Here is a 12,161-nt window from a genome sequence, read left to right as displayed (position 1 = left end):
TCATGTTGCTGAGGAACGTTTTCAGGTCACGCTTGGTGTGAGGCTGCTCTGTAGGGATGCTGAGTAAGATTAGCTTACTTCATTCTTGCCTGTACACACAACCTACTTCAAATAGGTGTTGCAATATGCAGCTCTGTCCCTGGGTTTACAACTCAATACATTGGGAACATTTTATTTTCTCTTTTACAACAGTTAAAATAACTGCCTGGTATGGAAAAAACCATTACTGATTAAGCACTCTTGTTGGGGAAATTTAGATTTTTATTTTCCCCAAGGAGCCTTCATTCTCTTCACAATGCCTTAAGAGAAAATGGGTGTCCTTGTCTTCTACAGCTTCCTATAGAAATCTGCCCTCGACTTCACTTTTAACCTGTTTCTCTGTGCCGACTGAATCATCCACTTTGTTTGCCCCCTCTCCCTACCTGGTCTCCCTGAACCCTCCCTCCCGCATCTGCGTCCAGTCCTTCTCCTCTTGTATGTGCTCCGCCCCCTCTCACCTGCTCTCCTTATAGACACTTCCATTCCGTTTCTAGATACTGTCTTGATTATGATCAACTCTACCTACTCAAAGCTTTAGCCTCAGTTCCACATTAGATTAGCTTTTACTAATCTGAAGATAGAATTATTCAAAAGAAAGTATCAAGAAATATAGGACTAGGGCACAATGTATGATTGAAGTGTTTTTTTATTTAAGTAATGTTTTGGAGAGGGAAGGGCATAGGTGAATAGTTGGTTGAGGTAAACCTAATTTATTGCACTTTATTGTGCTTCACAGATATTGCTTTTTTTACTTGTTTGTTTCTTTTTAACAAGTTGAAGATTTTTAACAAATCTTTTTTCACTCACAGCAAGATTACTCCTCACTGAAGGCTCACATGATGGTTAGCATTTTTAAGAAACAAAATACTTTTAATTAAGGTACGTACATTGTTGTAGACATAATGCTATTGCATGTGTAATAGACTACAGTATAGTGTAAACATAACTTTGATATGCACTGGGAAACCAAAACGTTTATGTGACTCACTTTATTGTGATATTCTCTTTATTGCAGCGGTCTGGAACCAAACCCTCAATATCTTAGAGGTGCGCTTGCCCTATAAGGAAGGTCAGGGACCATTATGGAAATCTATCACTACTTCAAGGCAGTTAACAAATGATCATCCCTCAGGACCTTGGAGCCACAGCCTTCACAGGTCATGAAATTTGCATGACAAATGTTGCCCGCAAATGTCGACTGATATTAATTCTGTAGCAAGGCAGATGCCAGCCAGCAGAAGAGTGGCACATGCAGATGGCGCTAATTCGGGAGCGCTGGAAGCCGCGAGGTGCTCATCCATCACTTGGCCATCTGGAAGGTAGGGACGCTTGGTCATTAAAGGAAATCCCTCCGGCAGTGGATCCCGCTGCCCACACACGTGGCTTATCCACACAAGCCAAAAGTCAGTGGGGGCCCAGCATTTGATGAGTACAGGGTGTTTATGGGATCAACAGTACTGACTACACAAATTCAGACTTCTGAAAAAAATCTTTCAACAACAGTTGCCACAGGCTAGCTGTGAACTTGCTCTTCCCTGGACATGTGTTCTCGCACCTGGTCACCTACCCCAGCTGGTGGCACTTTCAGTCAATTGCAGGGAGGCAGCAGAAGTCAGTGAGCCTCTAAGGATAAGGGCACAGCATGTTTTGGGTCTCAGGTTGCAGGAGGAAAACTCAGTCCCCACCTATCCAATCATCCCACTCACACTTACCAAATGCCTGTCCTGGCCTGACTCAGGACGCAAATGGGACGGACGCAGTTACCCCCTCCCCGCTGGGTCGGGGTCCCATCTTGAACTCAAGTGAGGCAACTGCTTTCACTTACGTTCTGGACTGGAGCAGTTTCACTTTCTAACATACACAGGGGCAGAACTGGGAGAGGCCTGTGAACTCGGGTGGACTGGCTCAGGGTAGGGCGGGGAGAGAACCCTGTCCTCCTGTCCCCCTTTAGGTCCCTGCCCTTCTTGTCATTGTTTTCCTCAAATCAGTAAAAATCAACAAAGTGAAAGGGGTCTGGAATCCACCAGCGGGGGAGGAGGGAGGCCCATGCAGGGACCTTCTAGAACCCGGGAAGTCCCTAAGGAATGGGAGTGGGACCACGCCTCTGGTATAATCTAAGGGCATTAGTTGGAGTTGGGTGCACCCACCCTGCTGCTGGGGTGGGTACTAACTGAGCCGCCCCCCTGGAGATTTTCTGGGTCTTCCTGCCTGAAGACAGGAACACCAGAAAGCATCTCTTGGTGTTTTCCGGGGCCGAGTCTTTCTCTTGTTTTCCTCAATAGACGTTCACATACTATAAAATGGCAAAGAGACTTGGAATAACTCTCCATCCAAAAGGCAGCAGTGCTAGCGACCTTTCGAGGATGCAAATATCAAGGAAGCCAAGGAGACTGCCATCTGGAGCCCTTGAGGCTTTTATGAGCAGAACTTCGGCTGCCAGTCTCTAGCACCCCCATGAGGTAAGACCAGAGACCCCATTAACTAAGTGCCCACAGGCCACTCACTAACAACCAGGAAGGGCAGTAGCCACTCACCACAGCCCGGGAGGAACGTCTGAGGGAAGCAGCGCAGCTGGCCGCGCCAGCATTTACACATGGAACACTTCCGGGGAAGCCAGGTGTCGTGGGGCACAGACCCACAGCTCCTGAGAATGCGTGGGTGAGGCAATGCATCGGTATTGAAAATCCCCACTTCCCCCTCCCCCTCCTCCCCACTGCACCCCCTTCTAATGGCTTACTCTTTGCGCCTGTCGTGCTCACAGTTCCGTCCATAGAAGGAGGGGGTGCAGGCACAAAAGGACCCCAGCATGCAGGTCCCCCCGTTCAGGCAGCAGGTTTTGTTGAGCTCCTTACCTGAAATGTAAGAGGTGGCTCAGAGCGGGCAGGGAGTGAAAAGCTGAGTTCCTGGTAGCAAAGCCTAGTACAGCGCCAAGGCCAAAACCTCCTGAAAGTGCTGTTAGACGACTAACTGTTGTAAACCTCACCGAGTAAGAGTCTGGTTTGTAGTGTTCCTTTTGTTACCTGTGCCTTTTCATGCAAAGGCCAGTGGTGGTTTCTGGAGTCCCCAGTGTGATGTGAAATCAGGTGAAGGAAATGCCAGGGACAGGAAATACACAATGCCTGTCTCGCCACCATAACGAAAACCGGTCCAGCCATCTGCCCAGATCCAGAAGCAGGTTCCCTCCCCCTCTGTCAGGCGAAATAGGATCAAAAGACAGAAAACACAGGGAGGACCAGGATAGTGAAATCACTCAGAGCAAAGGCAGGTGGGTCTTACTGTCCTGGATTCTCATGGGGGGCACGAACTGGAAAGACCGATGACGAATCGTTGGCTCCTCCTGGGACCAGAGGCTGTCATGTCTGAAGGCCAGGTCTCCCTGTGACAGACGTGCAAGTTCACGGTGGCCTAACCCTTAATGACAAAAATCAACTCATGGAGTCTGTGTTTCGGGCCACATGAAACTTGCTGGTGATTAAAAGCACCCAAAGTCTCTTACCAGCAACTAATCCCAGTTCAAATGCTTTGGAAATGGCCACGATCAAAATCACCCTGGGCGAAGGAAATCAGAGGCTGTTAGCAAGACAAAGCAAATAAAACCTTAGGAGTTAACACCTGGGTCTTCCATCACAAGGACAAGACCACAGGCCACTAAGGAGAAATTCGAGAGTAATTCTAAAGCATCACCTTTCTTTTCTTCGGTTCCCTTTCCTTTAATTCATGTAACAACAAAAAGAAAAATGATGAGACTAAAACCCACTTAATATCCAGCCCTTTTCAACGTGTATTATTACTTCATGGGCTCTGATCTCGTACGCACCTTGATTTAGGTAGGTACAAGTCTTTTATCATCTACGTCACATATATTTTTCTCCTTTACGTAGTTTTCATATACGAACTTTAAAATGCGGCATAACATTCTGTGTCATAGACAAATCACGTTTTACTATTTCATTTAAACCAGTCATTTGAAAGCTTTTTCGGTTAAAAAAATTTTCCCATTATTCTCAATGGGTTTTGCAAATGTTGACTCTGTCTATGCCTTTAATTTTCTCAGAAACAGATTTTTAATTTGGTGGTAATATTTGACCCTTTCTTACACAAGGGTCGAAAAACACGAGTGACAGGCAGAGCCATGAACCTGATGGAAAATCTTAAAAGCCAAGGGCAAAGTTGGGTATTAAGTGAAGTGCCAGGTCTTTCAGGAAAAACAGGCGCACTGTTGGCCGCTTTTTTAAGGTTTGAGCAGATGAAATCAAACAACAGAGAACCGTAGGGCATTATTTCCTACATGGGCAAGCGCTGCTAATCAAAAGTTCCCATTAAAGACGGTTCCTACCTGGAAGAGAAGCACTCCATCCTCCTGCAGCCCACAGCGCCTAACAATTCAGGAGAAATGTTAGCATGGATTTAATTCATTGATATCCCGATATGCAAATGGGAATTTAAAAAGAAAAATATCCCAGATGAGAAATAATGCATTTCTCAGGTGTTAGGAGAAGCGGGAGTCAGGATGTCCGGCGCAACTGGTGGGGGTGGCGAAGGCTCGGGGCGTGGGCGGGAGGCGCCCCAATCCTTATCCAGGGGCTCAGCCTTCCCGGGATTCTCCTTCCTCCCCTCAGGTGGGCAGCGAGGCGGGACCCACGCCTATCACAGCGCTTAACCTCTTCAGGGGTAGAGGTAGGGCCTCCCAGAGAGTGGAAAAGGCAGAGTCTTGTAAAACTGAGGTTAACCAGGCCTCATATCTACCATTAGTTGCGGCTTAAAAATATCAGATTTACTTTCTGGGGGAAAAAAAGGCAACTCAATTGCACCATCCACTGAGTGGTTCCAGGTTGGAGGAGGGGTGAGAAGTAATTGTTTTAATCAGGAAATTCTAAACACCACCTATGGGACTCTCAAGATGTGGGGTATTTTATTGCCAAGTTTTAATTCTTGAAATTTGCCTTCATCTTTGTGGTTCCAAGAAAGGAGTGTCGAGCCGCGTGCTCTGCATACTCAGGTGGGCGGGTGGGGAGTTAAGTGTGTGTGCCGGGGAGGGGGGGCAGGGGGGCAGGGAGGCGGCGGCGCGGGGCGAAAGGCGTGGCAGCTGGCCCTGCAGGTAGGCGTTCAGAGCCAGGAAGGGTCCCCGAGGGGCTCTTGACCTCACGTGACCGCGGGTAAATTCCAGGACCTGAATTGCAAGCGGAGGCTGGAAGGAAGCCAGGGAAGGCGCGAGGGGCCGGCCCGGGGCTGCGCGGACCTGGCGGACCGCCGGAGGGGGCGCAGCCCCCGGGGGTCCGCGGCTGGGTTCCAGGCCTGCCCCAGGAAGAAGCTCTCGGAACGCGGCAGGCCGGCGTGGAGGCCGTTCCCGCTTGGCACCGGGGTTCACTGAGACCTTGTCGGTCCCCCAGCGCCCGCGGGGCGGCCCCTTCCATGCCCTTGGCGCCCCGCCCCCACGACACCAGCTTTAACCCCAAATTCAGAGGTGTCCCCAGTTACCCTCAACGCGCTTATTTGGTGGTCACATCACAGGTGGCGAGGCGCGCCCCACAGTATTCAATTCGTTACTCAATACGTCCAAAGTCATGCGTAGTTCCTAAACATACTGTAATTCTAATTTCTAAAGTCAACGCCCGGCGTCTACCTGGCATTGCTAGCCACACAGCTGGGCAGCCTTTAGGTAGTTCTCTCGTCACCCATCTCCGTTACACGCGCCAGAGGGACGCCCCCGCACCGAGGCCACTTCGCGTCAGTGTCTACGTGTGTCATTGCGCTGGGTCCGCCGGCGCTGAGAAGGGCCGCAATTTGCTGTTACAGCTACATCTTGGGAGAGTTAAAAGTCGGATTATTTTGATTGCGGGGGGGAGGGCCCTATCAGGGCACTGGGCGGATGCAGCCTATTTACTTAGAGCTACCCGCATTTCCGAGCCCGCAGCCGCAGGCCGTTAAGGTCCCGCTGTCCTTGAACTCCCCGTGGGGCCTTGCGGCTCCCAGAGGCGTGCGGACATTCCGAGGGGGCCCGGCAGCTCGGCCCCCGGCGCTGGAAGCCGGATGTGGGGGAGGGCGATGTGTAGCCGGCTGCCCACCCAGCCCCTGGAGCTGCAGGGGGGCTTCAGGAAAACAAAGGAAGTGCCTGGCGGAGCGCTCACAGCCCCCCAAAGCCGAGCGGAAGGAGCCTGGGCATTGCTCGTCTCACTGTACGGCCACGCCACTCATCGCGTTTGTGGGTTTAAAGGTCTTCCCCACGGAGGACGGGCACGTCTGCGGCCAAACCAGCAGCAGTGGTGTTTCCTCTTCCCAGGGGGCTGTTGTGGAAGATTTAGAACTGGAACTAGGACTCCTGCAAAAGCCTCCGCATTTTCAGAGGAAGGAACGGGATCCTGAGTCTGGCGACGGTCGAGTTCAGCCCACCCCCCGGGGCTGCCAGCCTTCCTGCCACCTGCCACCAAGTTCCTTCTTATCAGAGGACGGGAACTGACGGAAAAGACCCGCATTCCTCCCAGGTGCAGAGGGCGGAGGAAGCCACGTGCGTGTAGGGTAGACAGAACCTGGTCGGCGTTTCAGGCGGTGGAGGGCTGCCGTATTTGAGTGGCCGGGTGTTTGCTGTTGGGGCTGGGGGCCCACAGGCTGTTCATTGAACAGGAGGTATTGAATGCGTCTGCTGTGTTGCCGGTCAAGGGCTGGGCTCTGGGGACCGAGCCGGGAGAAGTGAACCCGCCGTGTGGTGGGGGAGAAAGGAAGACAGTAATCTGTGGCCGTAATTGTGGTAACTGCAAAAGTTTGCTCCTGACTGAGTGGGGGAATTGAGCAGCGATTCTAGCCTGGCCACCGGACACCTGGGCTCAGTCACTGCTGGGACTGACAGAGGCCACCAGCCTCCAGCCAGGGAGAGTCGGAGTCCCGAAGAGCAAGAGTTAGGAGACTCTGTGAAATGGGGGCTCTTTGGTGCTGGGCAGCACCTCCCCGCTTCCTCATAGAGGACACTGAAGACGGAAAATGAAAAATGGTGCTCTTGGTCTTGGGGCGTTTCCGCATTGCCCTGTGCAATGTTGTGTATTAAAAACTGGGGCAAGGGAGGCAGACCTGTGCGTTTAAATCACACAAATAAACATTTGACTTAACACCATCCAGCCAACCAAGAACAGTCAAACCCAAAAACATCGCCTCAAAAGACAGACTTCCAGGGTCTGTCTAAATTCAAGGAGGACACATTTGGAGATGCGATTAGCTTGGTCGACAACATATAGAATGAAACCCCAACTAAAGAGTTAACCAAAAGGACAGCCGTTTCTGCCGCACAATAACAAGATTTTAAGGTTAAAGGCCACTTTTATCATAGAACTCCTAGGGATGGATCGAGTCTTACCTGTCATTGTTCCTGGGACATTCAGGAAGGCTGGGCTGGGGGGTTCCTCCAGCAGAGATTGGCAGGGCGTCTGATCCCACCTGGCTTGGCCCAACAACTTCTGATAAAACCTCGCCCGTTCATTAACAAGTTAATGGCTTTCTGTTCTCACCAGTGAACTTAAATAGCAACTGGGAGCCCAGTCTGTCTGCATTTGCCACAAATCTCTGTGTGGGTTTTTGAAGGATGGATTCTTGCTCACACAAATTTGCAAGCTCAATCCGGCTATATAAACTGGATAGGAAGAGAAGGGCTTAGGGGAGGACTGTGTGTGTGTGTGTGTGTGTGTGTGTGTGTGTGTGTGTGTGTGTTGGAGGATATATCATATGAATTCCTCTAGAGACACATCATAAATTATTTAATCAATGAATGGACGCTTGGTGTGTTTCTGCATTTTGCAGTGAACTCTGTGGACACACACCCTGGTGAATGCTTGTGAGTGTAGCCAGCTGGTAAATTTCTAGCACTGGAATTGCTTGGTTAAAAGGTGAACCTTCCAAATTAATTTTCCAAGAAGGCTGTACCAGTCTCCTTCATCCTCTCCCCCACATACTCCCATATCCTTACCAGCTGGCTCTAGGGAGCCTCTTAATTGTTGCTAATTCCCTGCGTGAAAAATAGCATCTCCTTGTTGTTTGGACTTGCGTTGTGTCCTCTGTCTTACGGAATGCTTGTACTGTTGATCCTTGAACGACATGGATTGGAACCGTGCGGGTCCACTTACATGTGGATTTTTCCCAGTAAAGACTGAAATGTATTTTCTCTTATGATTTTCTTAATAACATTTTTTTTCTAGCTTATTTTATTGTAAGAATAGAGAATATAATAGATATCACGTACAAAATACATGTTCGTGAACTGTTTTTGCTATTAGTAAGGTTTCCAGTCAATAGTTGGCAATTAATAGTTAAGTTTTGGGAAAGTCACAAGTTATATGTGAATTTTCAGCTGGGCTTGGGGGTCAGTGCCCCTAACCCCAGTGTTGTTCAAGGGTCAACTATATTTCTTTTTCTATGACTTGGCAGGTAGTTCTTAGAGGAACTTGAACTGGCCTCTTTTTGGAGACTCAGCCCAGGGCCATTTGCTCTAGGAGGCGCCTTCTAGCACCAGCCTCCCTTCCCTGGGTCGCGGTTGAGAGGCCTGTGAGTCCCGTGGCCACCGCCAACCCCCACCCCCGGTCCTGGCCCCCACACTGTGGCCAGAATTTACCTCACTGTCAACACTGGATTGTAAACTGCTTGTTTTCTTGTCTTTCACCAACCCCACCCCCTGCCCTTTACCCGCCAGACTCAGTGGTCCAGAAACCGGGTCTCCTGGAAATCTCAGCTTCCCCACCCTCTAGGGCAGGGTCTCCCTGGGCTGGGTTTCTCTTGCTAAGCCTCACTCCATCTGATGGAAATGGGAAGTCTCAGCCCTAGTTTCTGAAAGGGGGTGCGGGTGGGGCGAGGGCAGGAGTTTGAGAAGAACCGCAGGAAAACAACTTGCCCTCCCATCCTGAGCCAGGAAATGCAACAAAGAAGAAAAACAAATCCCAAGAATTCCAAGCGATGCTGAATTCTTCTGGGGCAACGTATCCAACAGAGTTTACCATTTGTGTAAGACGAGATGAGTGTGATGCGTTCGCTGGAAATGTGTTAGGGTAAGGAAAGTCTGATTTAGACTTTTAGACGTGGTTACGGTTTTGAATTCTTTCTCACCAAAATTTTTCTCCTTCCCACCACATGCAACAAATATTTACCACAGCGACTCTGTGCTGAGCGCAGTGAAGAGGCAGGGCTCTCTCAGACAGCTCTTACTCGCTCCCTCGCCCCTTGGAAAAGACAGACCCAGCGCTCTACACCAAGTATCACTCAGTGTTATCAAAAATCTTGGAGTCAGGCAGTCACTTCCTGGTTCCAAGCCCAATGGCCCAGGCAGACAGCCGGCCGGGCAGACAGACTCCCAGGAGTGAGACTTGGGAAGGCAAGCTGAGGTCCCCCTAGGTTTCACAACACCTGTGGAATCTCATTTTAAGTGCTTCCTAAGTGGATTTTGTATTTGTTTACATCCAAGCATTCTTCACGGCTATTAATGGTTTTGAAATGGATTACATGCAAGGGGAGGGAGGCGGGAGTACAGAACCCAACCTGTATCAGAAATGAATTAAAGCGCTCTAGCGAGAAGAGAAGACTTCCTGGGCGCAGGCGGTCCCAGGCACTTTGAGGTGTGCCCCACTGTGGAGACTCCGCGGAGCCAGGCTGCCCTTCTGACCGATGGGAATTGTGAGGTAATAAATGATGTTGTGTTAAGCCACTAAGTTTGCAGGAATTTGTTACACAGAACTATAAAATGAATACAGATACTTGAAAAACTTTTTAATTGAAGTATATTATGCACTCATAAAAGCGTACAGATAATAAGGGTTACAAGTTAGTAAATATTCCCCAAGTGAGTAGCACATAACCACGACTCAGGTCAAGAAGATTCTTGCTAGAACTCCAGAAACACACCTTGTGCCTCTTCACAGCCACTACCCCCTCTCTTCCCCAAAGCTCGCTACTTTTCTGATTTCTAAACCCATAGGTTGGGTTTTCCATGGTTTTGGAACTTTGTATAATTGTAGATGTATCTCCTTCTTTTTGCTCTACTTTAGTTGGTGAGAGTCATCCATGGTGTTTTCAGAAGTTTGCTCATATTCATTGCTGCATAGTATTCCATTGCATTGAATCTATACAAAGATTCAGCACCATTTGTTTATTTTAATTTATTTTTAATTATAGTTGATACACAATACTTGCTTCAGGTGTACAACATAGTGATCCAACATTTATATACTTAAAGTTACCATAATAAGTCTAGCAACCATTGGTCAGCTTACACAGTTCTTACGATAGGCCCCATGCCCTAGTCCTTCAGCACCCTTCATTGCGAAAAGTCATCCTTATATTACTGCTCTACAATACCATCTTCATCATACCAGCTGACTGTGTGTGAGCTTGTTTCCTTATGCCTTACTCTGTTTGGTTGGTGTGCTTGTGCAAATACCATTCTGTCTTCACTACAGTGACTTTATAATAGCTCTGGATATTTGGCATAGCAAGTACTCTTCCTTTGGTCTTCATCTTCAAGATTATCCTGACTATATTTGCTCTTTTACATTTCCATCTACTCTTTAAATAAGTTTCTAACTTTCCAAAAAATTCTGTTGGGATTTTGACAAGAGTGCTTGGACACTTCAAAGGGGAGTTGGAATTAACATTTGCATCATATTGAGTCTCCTAGGCCATGAAGATTTCTTCAGGTATTCTTTAATTTCTTTCAGTAATTTTTATAGTTTTCTATATAGAGGTTTGTACACTTTTGTTAGGTTATACCTAAATATATATTTTTTTAATGTTAAAGGAAATGGTGTTTTTTACTCCCATCTTTGTGGTAACATACTTATATTGGCCTCATATCCAGCTGACCTTATGAAATGTACTTATTCTATTAGTTTGCTTAGGCTGCCACAGCAAATGCCATAGACCGACTCGCTTAAACAACAGAAATTTCTTTCTTCACAGCTCTGAAGGCTAAAAGTCCAGGATGAAGCTGTGGGCTGGTTTGGTTTCTGCTGAGGTCTCTCTCCTTGGCTTGCGGGTGGCCGCCGCCTTGCCCCCTCACACAGTCTCTCCTCTGTGGGCACATCTCTGTCCTAAGCGCTTCTTCCTATAAGCAGACTTGTCATACTGGATTAGGGTCCAGCCATATGACCTTGTTTTATCTTAATTACTTCTTTTTTTCTTTTAAAAAAAATTAATTTATTTTTCCAAATACATTTGTCTCTGCCTTCCCCCCACCACTTTCCCCTGCCCCCTCCCCCCTCTCCCTCCCTCAATCCTTCCCCCCTTTGGTTTTGTCCATGAGTCCTTGCTGTATGTTCCTTGACTTGCTCCTTCCCTTCCTTTTCCCCCACCCACCCCTCCCTCCTTCCCTCTTGTCTCTGTTGGTTTCTTTTCCTTTCAGTGTTGCTGGTCTTATTTTCCTTGCCTCTTTGTTTTGTTGGCTAGGTTCTGCTTATAGGTGATATCTTAGTTACTTCTTTGAAGGCCCTGTCTCCAACAGTTATTTCTGAGGTACTGGAGGTTAAGACTTAAACATATAAATTTTGGGGTGATCCAATGCAGCCCATAAAATTTACCAAGTCTCATAGTTTATAGAGTCCTTTGGATCATCAGCATAAAGAATCATATGAGAGTGAATAATTATATTGTTATATATAATATTCTATTTATTATTTGCTTATTAAGTGAAATGAAATTCACACAGCATAAATCAACCATTGTAAAGTGACTAATTCAATGGCATTTACTACATTCACAGTGTCATGCAATTACTACCTCTACCCAATTCCAAAACTTTTAAATCACTGCCAAATAAAACCCCATACACATTAAGCAGTTGCTCCCTGGTGGTGTGGGTGGAGTTGTTCCCAGATAAAATATAGAACACCTACTTATACTTGAATTTCAAATAAACAGCAAATAGTTTTTTTGTCTATAAGTATGACACAATATTTGAGACATAGTTATGTAAAAATTACTTGTTTATCTGAAATACAAATGTACCTGAAAGCATTTTTATTTGCTAAATTTCTCAGTCCTATTTGGGTACACATTATAGTCGAAGGAGCCTGGGCTATCCAATGGCCCACTTCTTCCTTACTTACATCATCAAAGCATCCTGTTGAACTTTGAATGAATTTTTTGGGGAAAAATAT

The 12,161-nt window shown here is 47.5% G+C and overlaps 1 protein-coding gene across 1 annotated transcript; it reads right to left on the bottom strand.

The window, feature by feature from the left end:
• Window positions 1-1,046: 1,046 nt before the first annotated feature.
• CRIPTO (cripto, EGF-CFC family member) lies at window positions 1,047-4,519 on the bottom strand. The gene is made up of 6 exons (XM_054594516.1): window positions 4,376-4,519; window positions 3,536-3,588; window positions 3,316-3,450; window positions 2,777-2,891; window positions 2,574-2,683; window positions 1,047-1,351 (listed from the first exon to the last, which is right to left on the bottom strand). The coding sequence occupies exons 1-6, from the start codon at window positions 4,393-4,395 to the stop codon at window positions 1,191-1,193; spliced, it is 594 nt and encodes a 197-aa protein (XP_054450491.1). The 5' UTR covers window positions 4,396-4,519; the 3' UTR covers window positions 1,047-1,190.
• Between the last annotated feature and the right edge of the window lie 7,642 nt (window positions 4,520-12,161).

The sequence above is a fragment of the Pteronotus mesoamericanus genome, unplaced genomic scaffold (assembly GCF_021234165.1).
Source record: "Pteronotus mesoamericanus isolate MK-2021 breed Mesoamerican mustached bat unplaced genomic scaffold, CSHL_Meso_final scaffold_533, whole genome shotgun sequence".
Lineage (NCBI taxonomy): Eukaryota > Metazoa > Chordata > Mammalia > Chiroptera > Mormoopidae > Pteronotus > Pteronotus mesoamericanus.
Note: the sequence above shows the minus strand (reverse complement) of the source record. Positions and strands in the feature narration are given on the sequence as shown.

Bases quoted from the DNA above. Each gene is read 5' to 3' on its own strand.
- CRIPTO (XM_054594516.1), bottom strand. From the start codon at position 4,395: ATGGAGTGCTTCTCTTCCAG. The intron at 3,451-3,535 runs GTAAGAGACTTT...TTTGTCATTAAG, and splicing joins TGAACTGGGATTAGTTGCTG to GGTTAGGCCACCGTGAACTT. The intron at 1,352-2,573 runs GTGAGTGGCTAC...CCTACCTTCCAG, and splicing joins GACGTTCCTCCCGGGCTGTG to ATGGCCAAGTGATGGATGAG.